The 19,680-nt window shown below is 45.5% G+C and overlaps 1 protein-coding gene across 3 annotated transcripts in view; it reads right to left on the reverse strand.

The window, feature by feature from the left end:
• Positions 1-19,250, reverse strand: part of LOC148016604 (glutamate receptor 3.3-like) — a 110,535-nt gene extending 91,285 nt beyond the window's left edge. For 2 of the 3 annotated variants that reach the window (XR_015688155.1, XM_087664620.1), the window contains exons 1-2: positions 18,020-19,250; positions 16,221-17,578 (exon numbers count right to left, since the gene is read on the reverse strand). Coding sequence is in view for 2 of the 3 variants with exons in the window: in XM_087664620.1 (XP_087520746.1) it covers positions 16,221-17,578; positions 18,020-18,287 (1,626 nt within the window). In the remaining variant the exon portion in view is untranslated. The remainder of the gene's footprint in view (positions 1-16,220; positions 17,579-18,019) is intronic. The other variant, XM_087664619.1, reaches the window with a different exon arrangement.
• Positions 19,251-19,680: the final 430 nt, after the last annotated feature.

The raw sequence follows: 19,680 nt of genomic DNA on the forward strand, positions 1-19,680 counted from the left end.
TCCCCACTTGATCACTTGTCTTCTTGCAGATTCCGACACTCCTCCCCCGTGGTGGTGCTGCCATCATCATCAGCCTGATCTGGTGCCCTCACTGACGCTGTGGGCTGCGTGCAGGGACTGATCAGTCTCCTTCCGCCTTCTCGTTTGTATTCAGCATTCATTTCAGTCAGTGCAGATTTCTCTTCCTTATTTTCTGCTTTCTCTCTCTCTCTCCCTCCATGTTCGTATTCCCTCTTCCGCAGCGCACTCTCACACATACCACTACTAGGAGATGAAAATCCCCCTCAGATTCTAGTAAATCTCATGACCTAAAAAAAAATGGAGAAGGCCCATATTTGTCATCTCGAACGCCTCATGTAGTGCCTCCTACCTCTCCTTGACCTTTTGGGCATGGTCACCTATCAAAATAAGATCATCCACATAAAGCACGAACAACGCATGCCTTCTAGCTGAGGTGTGGACATACAACTCAAGATCAAAAGAGAAACATTGATACCCCAACTTCCCTTGAAGAAACAAGTCTATCTTCTCATTCCAAGCACATGGAGAGTGTTTGAGACCATAAAGAGCCTTCTTCAACCTATATACCTTTCCATCTGATGAGAAAAAGCCAGAAGGCTGCTCAACATAGACCTCCTCCTTCAAATCACCATTTAGGAAGGCAAATTTCACATCAAGTTGATAAACCGGCCATCTCCTATGGCTGGCTAAATAATGATACCCATCCGAGCCATAGGTGCAAAGGTATCATGGAAATCCACCCCTCGCCGCTGTACGAAGCCCTTTGCACAACGAGCCGCATGTTGAGAAACCCTTCACCCTTCATCTGCATTCTGCATCTTTTGTGTTTCTATGTTTTGCATTTAGGGTTTGCAGCCCCAAAAAGGGGCGCCATCCTAGACTGACTGCGCATATTTATAGACCACTCTCCCATTCATTCCTTATGGCTGATTCATTCACTCCGTCACCTCTTCTCTCCGGCCTCTCCACTACCCTCACACCCCTTCAAGAGGACATTGCGGTTCGTGGTTCGTGGCTATCTTCATCATCTTCCTTGTGCTACGGCACCTTTGTTCCCTTGTATCACATTCACTCCATGATTCAGAACTTCATCATTCCATTCATCAGAGTTTCTTCTCTCTTCTCTTCTCTTCTCCATGTTTGCCGAGTTCACTCCGTGTTCCTCCCCACAAACCCTACTATCTCGCTGGTACATCATCTTTTGACATGGTATCAGAGCTGGATCTGCTCACCTAGCAGCAAAGATTCTCCACTCCAGTGAAGGCAAAGACCGGTGGCGAGCTCGGCATCCACTTCTCTTCTTTTTCCGCTGCATCAAAATCTCGTTTTTGCAGATTTCAAGTGTTTCAGCTACTGCCCACACCCCGTTCGCGGAGGACATCTCAACCGAAGCTGTCCATTGCTATCTCCATCAGTTGAACTTGATTTCCAGCTCTCTTCACACAATTTGGAGCTGATTCCAGCTAGGCGACTGTTGTTCTTGTGCAACCTGCTACCGTACAACCTGCCACGTCATCACAATCCTGCAACCTGCGTTTTTAGTCTTTCTCTCTCCTCACTTGTGTTTTTATTCTTTCTCTCTCCTCATCTACGTTTTTCTACCGATTGCAACCTCTTACTGCCGGTAGCATCCTCCTCCCACTGTCAGCTCACTTCCAGCCCTTCCACTACCCTCCCACCCCTTGAGGCGAACATTGTGGTTCGTGCTTCACACTACCCTCACACCCCTTGAGACGGACATTGCGGTTCATGGTTCATGGTAGCTGACCTCTTCCTTCTTCAGCAAGGCACACTGGTATCCATGGCTTCTTTACCAACAGATGTCCAGACTACTAGGTGCTCTTATTATGGCATCACCGGACACACCTCCAATGCTTGCCGACTTCAACCTTTGCTCCCCACCCCCCCGAAGTATATGCGTCTTCCACCAGGCACTCCTTGTGCCACATCTCCTTTCTAGGCCACAGAGATCATTCTGCATCGACTATCAGAGTACTATGCTCAAGGCAATAAGACGCATCCGATGCGCACTAAGTCCTTTCGAGCACATGTAGGATCGATTGGCGCTACGACCTCTTGGAGATTGTCGCAATGCCTGCGGCAATCTTCTCCCACTTATTTTCAGGTACAGTGGCTTTCACGACGTACAGATCTGCAGTCCGCTCCATCGAGAGACAGTGGCTACTCGACTCCTTCCTCTTCTTCGGCTACCCAATCCGCCCCATTGAGAGACAGCGACTGTTGCCCACCTCTTGCTCATTCTGAGACCCACCTTTTCCCACCCTCGACTACTCAGGTTCGAGAGGCTACCTCTGGAAGCTCTTCGGCTCCCCAATACCTTCTTCAGCGCGACCGCGGCACTTCCTTCGTCATCAGACATTTCGGAGTCCGTGATCCATGAGTTTTTGGATTCCCTATCTACTTCAGAGGGGGATATTATTCCTTTGCCCTCAGAGGGGGCATCTACTTCTTCTTTGACTTCAACGGGGGTCCCTCCATCTCCCACCTCAAAGGGGAAACCTACTCCACATGAAGTTCTTTACCCACCCTCTACTTTCTTGGGGTAGTTGTCTTCGACCAGTCATCTCTTCTATTGATACCCAAGAGCTTCAGGTACCACCTAGATCGGGACCTCGGAGGTTCAACCACGACTTGGTGACGAGGCCTTCGTATTCCTTCCAGCATGAATGCACGAGGCTAGTGGCTGCTCTCCTAAGGTTGTATTTCGGATTCTCCAGCTTACTCTGTCTACTGGTCTTTACTGCAGGTTCCCTTTCCAATAGAAATCTTGGATCTTAGGGATCCTCTACATCTTCTTCCTCCTCTTCTCTTTCTTGCCTTGGTCACTTGGTCAGCATGGAGCCACCTCCCGAGATCGAGTACGGGCATCTCCTTATGGTTCTCAGCACCACACAAAGTCCGACATTCCTCCTATGCATTGCATGTTTTCCTCATCTTTGTACTAGGGCACTCGGGCAAGTGAACAATTTCCCCACGAGGGACACTGTCCAAGTGGCACCTACTGCATACGCATTGCATCTCCACCTCACTCCTCTTGTTCCCCTTTTTGGGCCTGAGAGGGAGTGTTGAGAAACCCTTCATCAGCAGTTTGCGTTTTTTTACGTTTCTGCGTTTTGTGTTTAGGGTTTGCGTTTAGAGTTTACAGCCCCAAAAAGGGGCACCATCCTAGACTGATTGTGCCTATTTATAGACCACTCTCTCATTCATTCCTTACGACTGATTCATTCACTCTGTCACCTCTTCTCTCCAGCCTCTCCACTACCCTCACACCCCTTCAGGAGGACATTGCGGTTCGTGGTTCGTGGCTGTCTTCATCATCTTCCTTGTGCTACGGCACCCTTGTTCCCTTGTATCACATTCACTTCATGATTCAGAACTTCATCATTCCATTCATTAGAGTTTCTTCTCTCTTCTCTTCTCTTCTCCATGTTTACCGAGTTCACTCCGTGTTCCTCCCCGCAAACCCTACTGCCTCGTTGGTACGTTATCTTTTGACACCGCGCCTTGTGCTTATCCAAAGTACCATTACTGTGATATTTGGTCTTAAAGACCCATTTGACATCAATCACCTTTCTATGAACAAGCCTAGGCACATTTCCCAAGTGTCATTCCGCTTAATAGCATCCAACTCCTACTCCATAGCCTTCTTCCAATGCTGTGACTACGAAGTCTTCTTCACAAAGGTGGAATCCCTATCCTATATGGCACGGGTCATCAAACAAGCTCGATGGTATGTGCCCGGTTCCTTCGAGACCGCCCTTCCACTCCTCAAGGACTCCATCAATCCCTAAATCACGGAGTGTGTCTCAAGCCCAAAGAGGAGGAGGTCGATACTCTCCCTGCTGCTCTCCATCTACCAAAGTCTCTAGAATATCCACCAAGGCCGACTCAATGGATGAATCTAGTGGTGAAGCAATCTCCTTCTCCACTAAGGGTGGAGCCTCAATAGGCAAAGACTCTAAAGGCACTGGAGCAGGTGCCCAACTGTCAAGCATGAACTACTAACTCATGGGTCTCGAATAGTAGTGTCTCTCATCACATGACCAACAAGAAAGGTAGTCTGTACAAGAATCCATCGCTATGACATGGTCTCGATGTGCAAGGATCGAGACAAAGTGTAGGTCAGATTGAGTGCAGAGTTCAAAGTATGAAGAGTAAGCAGGAGTGAGAGCACAACACACAAAGTGTTTTTTTGGTACAATGACAAGATGTACCACCTTATGTTTTGATAATATATATAAAGTACAAGTATAAGGGTGCGTACACACCTGAACACCGTAAAAGGCACGGAAAGCCTTTATTTCCAACAACCTTTCACCTAAAGGCAACGTGCTTAAAGGGAGAGGAAAAAATCAGCTAAGTCTATGTATGTACAAAGCTAAAATACACATATACTATCCAACCCCCATGATCTGGCGGCAATGAGCAAACCGCTCTGCTCCAAGAACAAACCTATCTAGCTGTCTTTGCACTCTGGTCGACCTATGGACCTAATGGTTAAGATTTATTGGTTGTTCAACCTGCAAATCTGCATTAACAGCTTGCTGTTCTGCAAGTTCAGCATGATATACAACTGGTTCTGATTGTTACAAAGGCATCTGTTCTTACTGAATTTGTGGTACATCATGGGCAATATCTTGCTAATCATTTCAGCATTATTCCCTGCATTTTCAGGGGCGTTTACAATAGGTATTTGGTGTTGTCTAGCAGGCATCCTTTGCTATCCAATTGATACATCCTCCCCGAATACAACTCTTCTGACCTCCTCTGTCTTTTCAGGTTGTTTGTGCATGCGATCCTTCCAGAAGATAACATCATTGCTACGTACTACTTTTCTTTTCTCGAGGTCCCATAATCGATATCCCATTTCACCTTCATCACCATATCCTAGGAAAATACATTTATAGCTCAAAACATCAAGTACATAGCCATTCGAAATCCCAAATACATCAAGCGTAGAGCCAAGAGCATAAAACCTAAGAGAACCTTCAAGCTCGTAATGTCAATGATCACTGTAGCAACTGGCCAAAGCTCCAATACATGTAACCAAGCTCAAATGCAAAGCTCAAGATATTCCCTAAGTATATCCGGATGCATAGCATCAATGTCATACATCAATACATCCACTGGAGTAAACGAATATCATTAGATGGCAACAGGCATAGACTTTCACAGTCAATTAGCTTGCTGTGACAGTATACAGCAGGTACATCCTGAACAGTAGTTAACAGCAAGTTTTTCCTGAGCACAATAAACAGCAGATCTATCCTCAATGCAGTGAACAGCAAGTATGTCCTACACTTTGGTTCAAGTTTGCTGCATTCTTCCTTGCGAATATACACAAATGCCTCACAGCCAAACACTCTCAAGTGAGCATACGAAGGTGGCTTGCCCGACCACGCTTCTTGAGGGACTCCGCCTCCCCCCTCAAAGACCTCTTTGGCGATCAATTAATTAAGTGTATGGCTATCATAGCAGCCTTTGCCCAAAATCCATGAGGTAAAGCAGCATCTGATAGCATTGTACAGACCTTGTCTTGAATGGTCCTGTTCATACATTTTGCAACACCATTTTGGGGTGGATTCTGAGGGGCGGTGAGTTCCCTTTTAATCCCTTTGCTGTCACAAGAGTCCTGAAAGGCTTTGGACGCATATTCCCCATCATTGTCAAAGCGAAGACACTTTAATGTCTTGTTGGTCTGATTTTCAGAAATTGCCAGATTTTTTTACATTTATCCAAGGCCTCGTCTTTACAACAGATTGGATAAACCCATACTTTGCATGTGGGATCATCAACAAAGGTAATGAAATACTTCTTTCCCCCTAGAGATAACCCTGGCATTTGACATATATCTGGATGTACGAACTCTAAAGGTGAAGACTTTAGAGAGAGATTTTTTATGTGACGTTTGAGCATGTTTACCATAAAAACAATGATCACACTGTTCAAAATCAGCATATCTCAAAGACGGCAAATAACCCAAGTGAGAAAGCACTTTCATTCAAGTTTGACTCATGTGTCCCAACCGGCTGTGCTACAAAGAAACACTTGCCTGCTCGGTTATGGCGACTACATGGTCACACACGCTAGATATATGCAAAGGATACAAAGCATCGCTTTTGGAGCCCTTGGCAACAATGCGAGAGCCCTTACGAATTTTCCATTTGCTATCTCCAAAGGTAGTGTGATAGCCTTCATCATCTAGCTACCCTGTGCTTATCAAGCTCTTCTTGAGCTAAGATACATGCCTCACATTATGCAAAACAAACACGGAACCGTGTTGAAATTCCAATTTCACACTGCCAATGCCTGCAATTTTACATGCATAGTTATCTCCCAAGTGGACAACACCACGTACACCACCATTGTAGTCAAAAAACCACTCATGATGTGGTGTAACATGAAAAGACGCACATGAATCAAGTATCCAAGTGTGCATGTCATCCTCAAAGTCTGCAATCAATGCATGTGCCCTCAAGAAAGAAGCAAAAAGTATATCACTGTCACTATCATTCTCATAAGTGACTACGTTTGTCTCTTCTATCTTCACACTGCTCTTCCTTGATGGCTAGTTGTCCTTTTTCTCAGCCTTGTTGTCTTCGATGGTTTAGTTTTTGCCTTTCTTTCTTCAATTGAAAACAATCCTGTTTGTAGTTCCCTTTCTTGCCACAATGATAACACTCCACATTTTTACCATGAGACTTACTGTGTGCTCTATTTTCAAAACTTCCCTTTTGCTGAAACCTGCCCCTAGTATGCAATGTATTAGAAGACTTGTTTGTTGAATTATTTTGTCAGTTGAGTTCTTCCATAAGCAAAGAACTCTCCACATTAGAATATGACAATTGAGCATTTGAGTTACTCAAGGCTGTCCTAAAGGTATCCCAACTTTCGGGCAAAGTGCATAGCAAGAAAGCAGCTTTGAACTCACATCAATATGGAAATCCAAAGCAATCAACTGACTGAAAATGGAATCGAACTTGTTCAAATGTACAGACATTGTTGTACCTTCCTTCATGCGAAAGTCCATTAACTTTTTCAGCCAATAAACCTTGCTAGCTGCACTTTTCTGAGCATACAATTCTTCAAGTCTTTGCCACATTGCATATGCTAAATTCAGCTTCTCAATGTTAAAGAGCAAGTTGTCTAACACTGGGAACTCAATGGTAGAGCACGCAAGCTCATCCAGATGATCCCACTCTTCTTGTTCTATACCTGCTAGTTTTATTCCCTTTGATTTGATGGGCTTCACCTGTTATTTTTGCACCAAGACATTGTAGCACTGTTTTTGCCATATTGCAAAATTATGTGCACCCTCAAGCTTCTTGATGTGCAAAAGATTGCTGTTGTCATTGTTTCCAGCCATAACTTGCAGCACTAAATTGACTCAAAAGTCACCAAATGCAAGCTCAAATGTCACACAAGTGACCACGGTACACTGTAAGTACCAACCAGCAATGAAACTCAAAAAATTGCAGAAATTTCATATCTGCAAATAGATTTTCAGAATTAGAGAGTGGTTGCTACTGCACTCCACAAGCAATTACAACTACATTCATAGGACAAGGCACCAATTACATGTGAAATCCCCAAAATGTGACTGCAATTTCTGCTCCAAAAGCATTCATGGGCAAAATTCGACAATTTTGGTCAAAAGCCCGAAATTTTCAAAAAAAGGAAATCCATCCAGATAGCATCAATACATGTACCAAGTGCATATACCAGGCAATTGTTGCACAAATTAAAGAGCTTTTGCAAAAGCCCCAATTTTATTGGGTGCGGAGTGCACAAATTTCAATGAAATTAAAGAAATTTCACTAAAATGTGAAAAGCTCAATAAATGTCTCAAGAAAATATGCACCGATTTTGCAATTTTTGGGTCAGACTGTCCTATTCTACATCACAGTTCCCAAATCCGGGAAAAGCCCCAAATTTTTTGGCCAAAATGGCACATTGTACTTATGCACGCAAGCACCTGGTAAGGAAAGGAGAAGAAAAATTGCACAATATTTTTAAAAAATGGAGGAAAATCAAGCATGTCATGACGTTGACCAAGCCCCGTCTCCCACCAAGACCTGCACCGATCGCCCGCCTAACCCACACACCTATTGCCTGCTGGACCTGCACGCGTAGCGGCCTATCTGCTTGTTGCCCCTGCACTCCTATTGCCGACCTACTGTCGCTTGTTGCCCCATCTGGTCGCCCGCTGGGTCTACACGTCACGTGTTGATTGCTCACTGCGACTATTCGTTATTGCATGCCCTATCAGCGTCGCCTGCAGAAAACATGCCCCCCTGGTCCCGACTACCTCCAGCAAGCAATCAATTGTTGACTCTGACCTGTGCCTGTTTAGCTTGTGCACGCATGTCGATTGTCTTGAGAGGTGTGCACACATGAGATGTGCAAGGATCGAGACAGAGTGCAAGTCAAATTGAGTGTAGAGTTCAGAATAGAAAGAGTGAGCAAAAGGAGTGAGAGCATGACACACAAAGTGTTTTTTTGATACAATGACAAGATATACCACTTTAGGTTTTGATAATATATATAAAGTATAAGTGTAAAGTACGTGCACACCCGAACACCGTAAAAGGCACAGAAAACCTTTATTTCCAACATGACAGTACCATAATGAGGGCACATGTATTATTTCCTTTATTGCTGCAAGTGATAAAGTCAAAAAGCTTTCAAATGTGTTGTATATTCCAAAGATTAATAGAAATTGTGCTATATGTTGCTTCCAAAAGTGATCTTGGAAATGAAGAGATTCACTCATCACATATTGGCCAAGCTATATGCCTCCATTCTTGAGCATGAGTTGAGTTGTTAGGCAAAGAGTGTCACAAGGACATGAATTTTTAACTTAATGCTCTTGATATACTTAAGTTGGAACACTATATTGTGCACATGTGAGGTGCACATGTAAGATTCAGTTGAATGTGTGTCACGCCACACGGTGATAGATAATCCTAGATTGGGTAGTGGGGGACATTGGTACAAGTTGTGTGGATAGGTGCCAACGGGGTGCCTAGTGATAGATCTTGGTCAAGGACATTGAATAGCCCCTTGGAAATAACTTTTGGTGTAAGGTTATAGAGAGTTTCAACACTTTTAGGTTCAAAGAGACTAGGAATTTAAAATTGAGATTGGGCATCATTTAATATTATTCTAATTGAGGGCAAGGCCAAAGCACTATTTAACTCAAATTTGCATGTGAAGGCGCCAACGAAAATAGAAATTTGCCAAAAGTCAAGCTTGGGTCAATTCTCGGTTGCATGCAAGTGCATCTCCATGTTGAGCTCTTTCTCTCCCATTCTAGTGTGGTTTCTCAACCATGTAAGGCTAGACAAGGTTGTGGAGATCAATTTTGGGATTGTACACAATAGCTGATGCACATTCGCTGATTGGGAATCGTTGATCCCAAGTTTGTATCCGAGAAGGTTTGGATTTGCATAACTACATTAGGAAGCGTGCATGCAGGCCTCAGTAGTGACAATATTTTCAGGAGAGAAGAGAGAACTAATTGCGCCAATAGTAACCTGAGAAATGCTAATCGAGGGGATGACTAATCTCTAAGACCATGCGTGGCTTTGATTCCATGTGAGAGTGTACAACAGAAAGAGAAGAGTGAACACGAAGATGAGGAGACAAAGAAAGATTGCATGTGAGAGAAGGCACAATGTGATTGCAATGGCTAAAGGTACAAGGCTGCAATAGTTAGCGCCAACATGTAGCTCACGTATCAATAGGGCGCCCTACGGTAGTAGGGTATGAGAGAATGAGGAGGGTTGGCAGATCTCAAAGGATCAATGATGGAAAATGAGAGTGGGAGGGCAGGCCTCTTTCCAAATTGTGTTTTGGTCCATTCTCTCCTGACTGATCTTCATTCATCTCTTTGTGCAACAGTTGTTTTGTTTTATGATCAGCTTTTGTGATTCACTGCTCAACTTTAGAGAGGGTTCTTGTGTAATATGTATCCAGTTGTCGTGTTCTATACACCACACTCTGTGTACTATTGATCCATTCTCAATGAGCTTTCTTTACTGCTTGAACTTTTAAACTGTCGTGAGTCTAAGGTCTTGGCATGTACCTCTTCCTCATTATCCCTTGCCTTATCTCATCTTCTTTGTATCTCTCTCATAATGGCTCCTTCGAATTCTCCTACTGATGACAAGCATGCAAACACTACCTACTCATCTTCGAGTATTCTATTGGAGACTTGTGTATTCAGATTCAGGTTTTGGTGAGAATGCTATCTCTAGGTGCTCTAGATATTCAAGCTTTAGAGAGGGGTGACATATGGAGAAGAAGAAGGTTCAATGCTATCATTGTGGTAAGAAGGGATATCTCCGAAAGGATTGTAGGACATTAGTAGGATTGCAAAAGGAGGAGCAAACATAGCCGCAGCCTTCAAAGAATCACTGAGGCAAAAATGCAGATAGAGTGAACATTAAATGCAGCTGTAGAGCAGTTTAAACACATCGCCTCAGCCCTGGGACAAAGCAGGAACAGTAAACGCAAATTGCTGCAGTCAAGATGCAGTCGGTTCAGGGCAGAAATAGGCTGCTTTGGCGTAGCAGAGGGTCGCCCAAGCATAGAAATAGTCGCAGCAGTGCGGGATAGATCCAATCAGCAGCAGTGGAAGAAGATGGCAGACCTACAATAGCAGAAAACAGCACCACAAAACCTAACACATATCTATGATACCATGACAAAAGTGGGTGCAGTGATGTGTGAGAGTGCGCTGCGGAAGAGGAAATACGAACACGGAGGGAGAGAGAGAGAGAGAAAGCAGAAAATAAGGAAGAGAAATCTGCACTGACTGAAATGAATGCTGAATACAAACGGGAAGGCGGAAGGAGACTGATCAGTCCCTGCACGCAGCCGACAGCGTCAGTGAGGGCACCAAATCAGGCTGATGATGATGGCAGCACCACCACGGGGGAGGAGGAGTGTCGGAATCTGCAAGAAGACAAGTAACCAAGTGGGGAGGGGGGCTGCCTATAAATAGGCAAAGGACAAACCCTAACCCTAACCCTAAAATGGGCGCAAACCCTAAAATGGGCGCAAACCCTAAAAATGCCCTAAAATGGGCGCCCCACAACAGTGACCAAAAAGTGGCCAGGCAGCCAGTGGCTGCCCACTAAAAGAGGCCAAAAAGAAATACACATCCTAAGATAGCCAGTCGAGAGTGACTAGCCTCCCCCATCATAACACATGACAGACATGTCAGAGCTCCTAATGTCCTCGTCTGACTCAGACTGAGGCTCACAGGCAGGAGATGACAAGGCATGACAAACATGACTGCTAACATCCCCTCGCAGATCCTGGATGTGGCTGAAGGCCGAAGAAGAAATAGATCCTGGGGTGGCAAGAGGAACGCCAATGTCGATGAAGTCCGTCGATGTAGACTGCCGCTGAAGGAGCTCCTCTCGATCCTGGGAATCCCCCTCTAAAACACTAGGGGCCAAGGAATCCACAGCCGCATCACCGAGATCGTCCCCCTCGGAAAGGGATGGGGGGTACGAGGGAACCACCGGAGGAGAAGGTGGGGGATGGGAAGGAACCTGTGGAAAAGAGGGTGCATAAGCGGGAACGGGTGTAGCAATAGACTGCCTCGGAGGACCCTGCATCAAAGAAGGAGAATGGAGCCTATAAAGCCCGCTCTCCTGCCAACCTGTAGATAAGACAGCTCCTGTAGAAGAATCCTCAATAACAACGGCATGCTCGGTGAAGATCACTCGTGTACCAAGCCTCGTAAGGCCATAAACTGAGAGGAGGGGAAGGCCCAAATCCGGAACATATAGGGCCTGTGAAAAGGAGCTCGAAGGTCGGTCGGTAAACAAAGGCAATGTGCCAACACCACTAATAGGTACCGACAAAATGTCACCAACAGTGACTGAACCCTCTGATGGATGGAGATCCTGTAACAAATCACCTCGGGGAGTCATAGGACTCGAAGCACCACTGTCCACTAACCAAGGCTGCGCAGAAGACACTGCAGCCACGGAAGAAGAATCCTCCTCCAAAGCATGGATATGAAGGAACACTGACTCATGGGTAACAGCTGGTGTAGAGGTAGAAGAAGGCTCCGATGTAGATCCACCCTTCGCTCCTGGACGAAGATGAGGGTACTTCTTCCAACATTTCTCCTCTGGATGCGTCCCTTTCCCACAGTGTGGGCACTTCGGTCTCTCTGAATCTGAGTCAGAGCCTGAAGAACTGTCCTTCTTCTTAGCCTTTGACTTCATCTTCTTCTTCTGCTATCCTCCCGAACCTGCAACAAAGGCTCTAGTGGAGTCGGATCCACTAGCACTGACCTCTCTGAGTCGCTCGTCATGCTCCAAGACAAGCGGGGATAGCTCCTCCCATAGAAGCTTCTCACGGGTCCTCAATGTAAGTAGGCTGGTGTAGAAGATATCAAAGTGAGGCGATGGCAACTGAGTCAAAAGAATCATAGCCATGTCTTCAGAAGATATCGTCCGACCGAGGGATACAAGCTCATCCCTCATATCCTGTAATTTGTTGATGTGGTCCTTCATGGAAGGACTATCATCAATAGCGAGCATCCGCAACTTCTTTTCGAGAGATATCCGGTGGGCAAACGTCTTCTGTTGATAGAGAGACGCGAGCTTTCTCCACACGTTTGCTGCAGTCTTCAACCTATGAACATGAACAAGGATAGAATCCTGCAAACTCAGAAAGAGGAAAGATCGGGCTCTAGAATTGAGCCGATCCCATAAGGCTGCACAATCCATAGATATCCCATCTGCGGAATCCACCTTAGGCCAGGGAATAGGAACAGAAGCAAGCTCCCAAAGATCAAAGGAGTCCAAGATACACTCCACCTTGCAGGACCACAGAGAAAAGTTGGAGCCATCCAACCGGTCCTCTTTGGGCAGCTGAGGAAGTACGGGTACCTGTACAGGGGGTACCAAAGGCTGCATCTTCGGCCCACTGGAAGGGGCTTGCCGAGATATATGAATAGAAGGGGGACGGGAAAGAGGAATAGATTCCGGACGACGGTCCTCGTGATAGAAATCACGCCTCCGTTCAGATGAATGTCGAGACAAAAGCTCGTCATCTGAGTCATCAAAGCCTGTAAACTGATGAGAATACATCTTCCAATTTGCAAGACACCAAAGAAAACTTTGCCGATGCCGAATAATGACCAGCAGTATGGTCACCAATCACCAAAACGCAGGCGGGGGAGGCCTACAGACACCTGGAGCTGCAAAACGCAAGGTTGTCTGATGAATATCATCAAGATAGAAGCTGCCAGCACCAAAACGTAGCCTGGGAATAGGTTGCCTGCAGGAGAAGAGCCGTCTGGAGATGGAACGACAGCCAGATCAGCAAAACGCAGACTGGAGGAGTGTCGCCCAGCTGGAGAAGTGGCCGCCCTGACTGAAAACGCAAGCAGAAACTGGTTTGTGATGACGTGGCAGCCTCTGGAGGGGGGCGCCTGCAACAAACGCAAGGCTGGTGACACGTGGCAGCTTCTGGAGGGGGCGCCTGCAGCAAACGCAAGGATGTTGACCTCCTGGAATGGCCGCCTTGACTGTTGGGGATGAGGCCAGCAGCAAACGCAAAGATTTGGGTGATCTCCCGCGTAAATCTCAGCTCCGTGTACTCTCCTTCGGCTCTGATACCATGTGAGAGTGCGCTGCGGAAGAGGAAATACGAACACAGAGGGAGAGAGAGAGAGAGAAAGCAGAAAATAAGGAAGAGAAATCTGCACTGACTGAAATGAATGCTGAATACAAACGGGAAGGCGGAAGGAGACTGATCAGTCCCTGCACGCAGCCGACAGCGTCAGTGAGGGCACCAAATCAGGCTGATGATGATGGCAGCACCACCACGGGGGAGGAGGAGTGTCGGAATCTGCAAGAAGACAAGTAACCAAGTGGGGAGGGGGACTGCCTATAAATAGGCAAAGGACAAACCCTAACCCTAACCCTAAAATGGGCGCAAACCCTAAAATGGGCGCAAACCCTAAAAATGCCCTAAAATGGGCGCCCCACAACAGTGACCAAAAAGTGGCCGGGCAGCCAGTGGCTGCCCACTAAAAGAGGCCAAAAAGAAATACACATCCTAAGATAGCCAGTCGAGAGTGACTAGCCTCCCCCATCATAACACATGACAGACATGTCAGAGCTCCTAATGTCCTCGTCTGACTCAGACTGAGGCTCACAGGCAGGAGATGACAAGGCATGACAAACATGACTGCTAACATGATGGAAGCATGAGAATCTGTTGTAATAGACTGCACAAACACGAGAGAAGAGAAACATTGCAAAGAAAGAAGAACACCGCAAAAGAACTCAAAGAAGAGATGCTCAGGAAATGGAATCCATATACGAAGACAAGAGATAGTACAGAGCTAACAGTGAGTCACCGGCTGTGTGGGCGAGGGCACCAGCTCCCTCTCTCCAAGACAACCTGCATGTGAAGGTATATGCTGAATGATTGAGGAGGGAGCAATGGCCTATAAATAGGCCAAGAATATGGACAAAGTCAGCCATAAATCTCGGCCACGAAAACAAGTCGTCCAATAATAAAATCACCAAGCAGCCACAAACAAGTGCCCCAATAACTGGCAACCACATCACACTCTGGAGGAAATGTACCCAGCCTACTGGAACATGCATAGACTCAGACTTGAACTGACAATATCCGCTAATAGACTCGGACGGTGGCACTGAATGTGGTGCATTAGGGATACAAGGGATGAAAAGTGGTGTGTAAACTCATTCCCCTTTATAGAACATGCTGGAGTCAGAAAAGTCTAGTGTGGCACAAAAAAGCAAGCATGCCATTTTAGGGCTGTTTAATGAGCCAAAAAAATATGAAATTTTGATAGGCAAGTTTTGGTAGCTCAACATCCCCTTGAGGTCCAAAAAGGGAGTTCCAGGAGAAAAGAGATGGCTCAACCCTGACCCAAAAAGTCCCACCCCAAAGAGGCCAAGGCATCAAGCAAGGGTGTCACTCTAGACTGCCCAAGGACCTACCAAGATCACAAATGTACTGGATATCTTCTTTGAGTCACCCAACTAAGTGGGACCCTTTTTTTTTGGAGTGAGTTCAATTTGAGGTGGCTCCGTAGTTGCCCATCTCATGGAACAATACCACATCTACTTTTGGCATGTTCAAAAACAAAAGAAGTTTACAACTGTCAATGAAACTAGGTGGCGAATTCCTTGGCATTCCCTTTACAAGAATTTTTGGTTTTTTGCAACTTATGCAAGACAATAACTGGTTACCCACCTTTTCTGGCATGGACACATTATTAGACTCACTCAATAGTGTAAATTGGCAAAGTCACAATACAACCAGAACAAAAGCAAGGAATGGATACCCCATGAGTGATGGGAATGGGGTGGCTTGAAATAGGAATGGGAATCTGAATACATTATCCTGCACAAGGGTGCATTGTAAAAGGAACACTTCACATAGAAGGCAATGGTGGGAATGGAAACAGGAATGGCAACCCTTAAGGACAGCATGTTCTCGTTCTCATTGGGCATTTCTTGTGACTCTGAGGATTTGTTGCAATCAACATACCACCTCAGTTGACATGTATTCACGTTTTTGTCAATGCTTTGCAGTCTCTTCATGGCTATCTTGGCTAGAAGCTGATTGAAATTCTCTTTGAAATCCCTCTCATTGAGGGAGACTTTCACCACTCACATTTCAAGCAAGAGACAGACACTTTACCTTTGAAAAAACAGTGTGTGAGTTTGTTTTATGAATCCCTGTGAATGGATAAATGGCATGTGCACTCTCTCAGAATGTTGAGTTTATTGGCTCTCAACCTCCTTATTAGTAGCTCTAGACTTTGGTACATCTCTTTGCAAATGGTATGACCTTCATGTCGCATTCAATTATAATTCCAGGTACAAGATGAAGTGAAGCAGACAGGAAAGCCTTTAAGTGGTCTGCTTGGTGTCAACATGTCAATGTCATCAGTATGCACCATAAGCTCACAGGTAGAGCATTAAATCATGGTATAAATCTGACCACAATTTTGACAACATGACCAATCTCAACACTCAATGGTGGATTACAGAAACTCTGAACTTTTAAGATCGGATGCTGCATTAGACATGTATTTTCCTGCACTCCTAATAGAGCTGATCTTTTTTCAAATCAATGAAAACATATCCACTTATCACTCATACCTTCTCTTGTAATTGATAAACCATATCATTATAGACAGGTGTTGAACCGTTTCCATAAGGAACAAAAGTGTAGGAAACCCCATAAGGAAGGTATTTGAGAGCACTTTCAAATACATCAATGCAGAACCCATAGAAAACAGTCTTGTTGTCAGACCCAGCAAACCACCCTACAAATTTTGTAAATCCTGTCTTGTGAGGGACAGCTATCCTTAAAGGCCTTCCATTTTGAGGCAGTACCCAGCCACGAGGAGTTACAGCAGTAACTCCAGGCCAGACAATGTGAAATGATGGATCGGTATGGTCGTTAGATGCCAAAGACTCTGAGCTACCAGCGACAATACCACTAGGAGGGGAGAGGGAGAGCTGGGTTTCATTTGCCCAATACCCAACCACGCGCCAATCCTGCCCTACCATGTTGACTATCTCGAATGCAGAACTCACAAGGTCTCCCTTTGAATTCACACTAATAAATCCTGATGTGCCGTTGAACTTTGTCTGCAGCATATGCCTTCGAAGCACTGGCCCACCATCAAAAACCCTTAACTTTGCCAGCCCTGAACTGCCACCTCCAGCAGATGGTAAAATAAGGGGGCCCTTGAATGTAAATTCCAAGCCATCCCTAAGGTAACTGTCAAGTGCATAAGCAATCATCCACATGGAATCATATGCATAAAATCCATATATCGGGGGCTGAGCAGAAGAGTCCTTCCCTCTTTGTCCATTCTTCCACTCAGACACAAACGTACGGGCTTGAGGAGAATCAAGGTGATAGCCTCGGGTCCCAACAACTCCCTCCAGTGTCCTGAGTGTATCAGCATCATAATCAGTGGATCCCAGCGTGGCAGTGATTGAATCAGTTACCATCCAGGCATAGCCTGCAGTCATCATGCCGAGATACTTTGCTTCAGAGAATAGCATTAACCCAAGTGCTAAGGGTGTATGAACCACAAATACTCGACTTTGTGTTGCTGCCAGTTGTGTCAAAATTCTTCCAATGTCACCCCTATTTATATTAGGTGGCAAAGCTGCCTTTCGGACTAAGCGAACTCCTACTAACTCCAGCGCATCACCTAAGGCCGTAGCTCCATTTGATCCAAAATCATCATCTGAGCATAGCACCACCACCTCTCTCCAGCTGTGAGCTGCAATTAGTGCTGCTATTGCTGTCATCTGCACTGCATCTGTGTGTGCTATTCGAAAGAAGTATGGATACTGAAACTCGGAAAGAGCTGGATCAGTTGCAGCAAATGACACAAAAGGGACTTGTGTAGAACCACCCATTTGTGCTACAAAGTGAGAAACTGCTGTGGACTGGGGACCAGCAACTGCCACAACGTCGCTCTTAAGCAATCCCATGGCTGCAACCAACAACCACAACAATGAGGTCTCAATCTTCACCCATACGGATAAAAGGGAACTTCTCAGACAGGTGCTTAATTTTTCCTTTATGAAGAAAGGAATGTGAAACTTAATACAAAGTCTCAAGTTTCCCTTTACTGTAAGGATGCCTTCCACTTACAATATGGAGTGTTACTATTCAACATCGAAATCACTGGCTACACAGAAAATTTAATTGATTGCTGAAGAGGCAGCGGTGAGTACAATGCTCAAGTATTCAAAGCACGAACTTGAGTTTCCTTTACAAGAACTGTCCTGAGGTGCTATTAACAGAACCATTTCAAGCCAAGAGATTCAGATTTTCTTTCATCCTGAATACTTAATAAAGGTATCTTTCTTCCGAACATACAAGGTTAATACCAAGATAACAAGTTAGGCTTTCATGAGTTGAAGACCCGAACCTGCAGCAGCACCTTGAATTGCACTACAATTCGAGTCCAGAGTGTGAAGTACTACTGTGGTGCCATTCAGCACACTGCTATCTCTGTTTATATGAGCCACTGCAAGCTCTATAGCCTGTTTGGCAACCTGGCCAATTATGCTGTTAGAGGCCAGGAGTGCTCCTACATTGACAGTATGGTTCTGAGCCTTAATAAGCTGTAAAGCAGAAATAATCCCATAAAACAGAAAAAGATAGCTCAACCTGCGCACTGGCCTGATCCTCTCCATGATGGATTATGTGCCTGCAGTCATTAACTGACTGCTAAGGTAGTTTGAGTACCCCTTATATAGTGTCTAGGGCTATCTATATGATTGTGATTCCAAATCAGGGAGACATATGCTTCCTTTACCCAAATGAGCAGCTTAGGCCATACAGGTGTTCTTTGGGCAAGAGCCAACTTGGACAATGTTTGACAAAGAATAAAAATTTTACACATTCTCAGTGCGTGTGGATGGAAAGCAGGTTTTGCTGCAACCAGTAAGCAAGCATATATTTGATGATAAAAAAGGCGATTGCTTCGGTCCAGAAGTGCTGATTATTACAGATTGGACAAGGACCTCTCCACTGTTGCAGCTAACAAGCATCAGGTTGAGTCAATGAAAAGTCTGCACGGTGCAGGTAGGGAGCAACACAAATGTCGGATCTTGTAGTCAGCAAAATGGAGATGTGGATGTGTATCAATCATGTGCTTGCACCGGTACAAGCTTATAATCCATAGCCGCCTGAGCTCAAGGCGATGTAAACTGTAAGTCCACTAACAATTGTTTATAATCCACAGCCTCCTGAGCTCAAAGGCAATGTCAACCGTAATTCCACCACGAGAGTGCAACCGCATGACCTTCCAGTGATGAGTGCCTAAGCATGCTGAACTAGCAATGAATCTTGGCGAGCCACTGAGCAGACAACCAGTGAAGGAATGGGCAAGTCGAGCAGGCACCCCCTGAAAAACCAGATAGAAGGGAGCCAGAGCTCAAGCCTGATACACAGGGCCGCCAGTGAAGTTGTGTTGTAGCTCAGTAGTAAAGAGGGAGGGGCGTCCTTTTGCTCGTTTGCTGCTTTCAAGATGACCTCGTCCTCTGAGAGACGTGGAGCCGTGGAGCCGTGGAAAGAGACGTGGACGGAGGAATCAAACGTGACACTTTATCGCACCACAGCACTCGACTAACTAGCCTAGCTAGCACCCCTTTTCCTGAGAGGGTGACCCGCGGCCCCCCCCCCCCCCCCCTCTTCCCCCGCTCGCTCTCACTCTGTCTCTCTCTCTCATAAGAATCATCGAAATGTTGCACCCCCACACACACACACACACTCTCTCTCTCTCTCTCTCTCTCTCTCTCTCTCTCTCTCAAGTCCCAAGACTCTTTTGGACCTAAGTGGTCAACTGCCGAGTGCCATATATTATTGCAACAGTGCCATAAATCATTGCAATCTCTTACCTTAAGACAATATCAATGCCCCTCAACCTTGGCCCCAATCAATCAAAACACTTGGACATGTTGTCACCCTCTAGGGATCGCTTATGTTACATATGCCATGCATATTTGCCACACAAGAGGTAGTGAAAATTGCAAAGATACATGCCTTTTGGTTACATACAGCTTCCATGTTGCTTGTGCAAAGGAG

This window comes from Lygodium microphyllum, chromosome 23, assembly GCF_053477565.2.
Source record: "Lygodium microphyllum isolate KBCC chromosome 23, Lygodium_microphyllum_v1.1.10, whole genome shotgun sequence".
Lineage (NCBI taxonomy): Eukaryota > Viridiplantae > Streptophyta > Polypodiopsida > Schizaeales > Lygodiaceae > Lygodium > Lygodium microphyllum.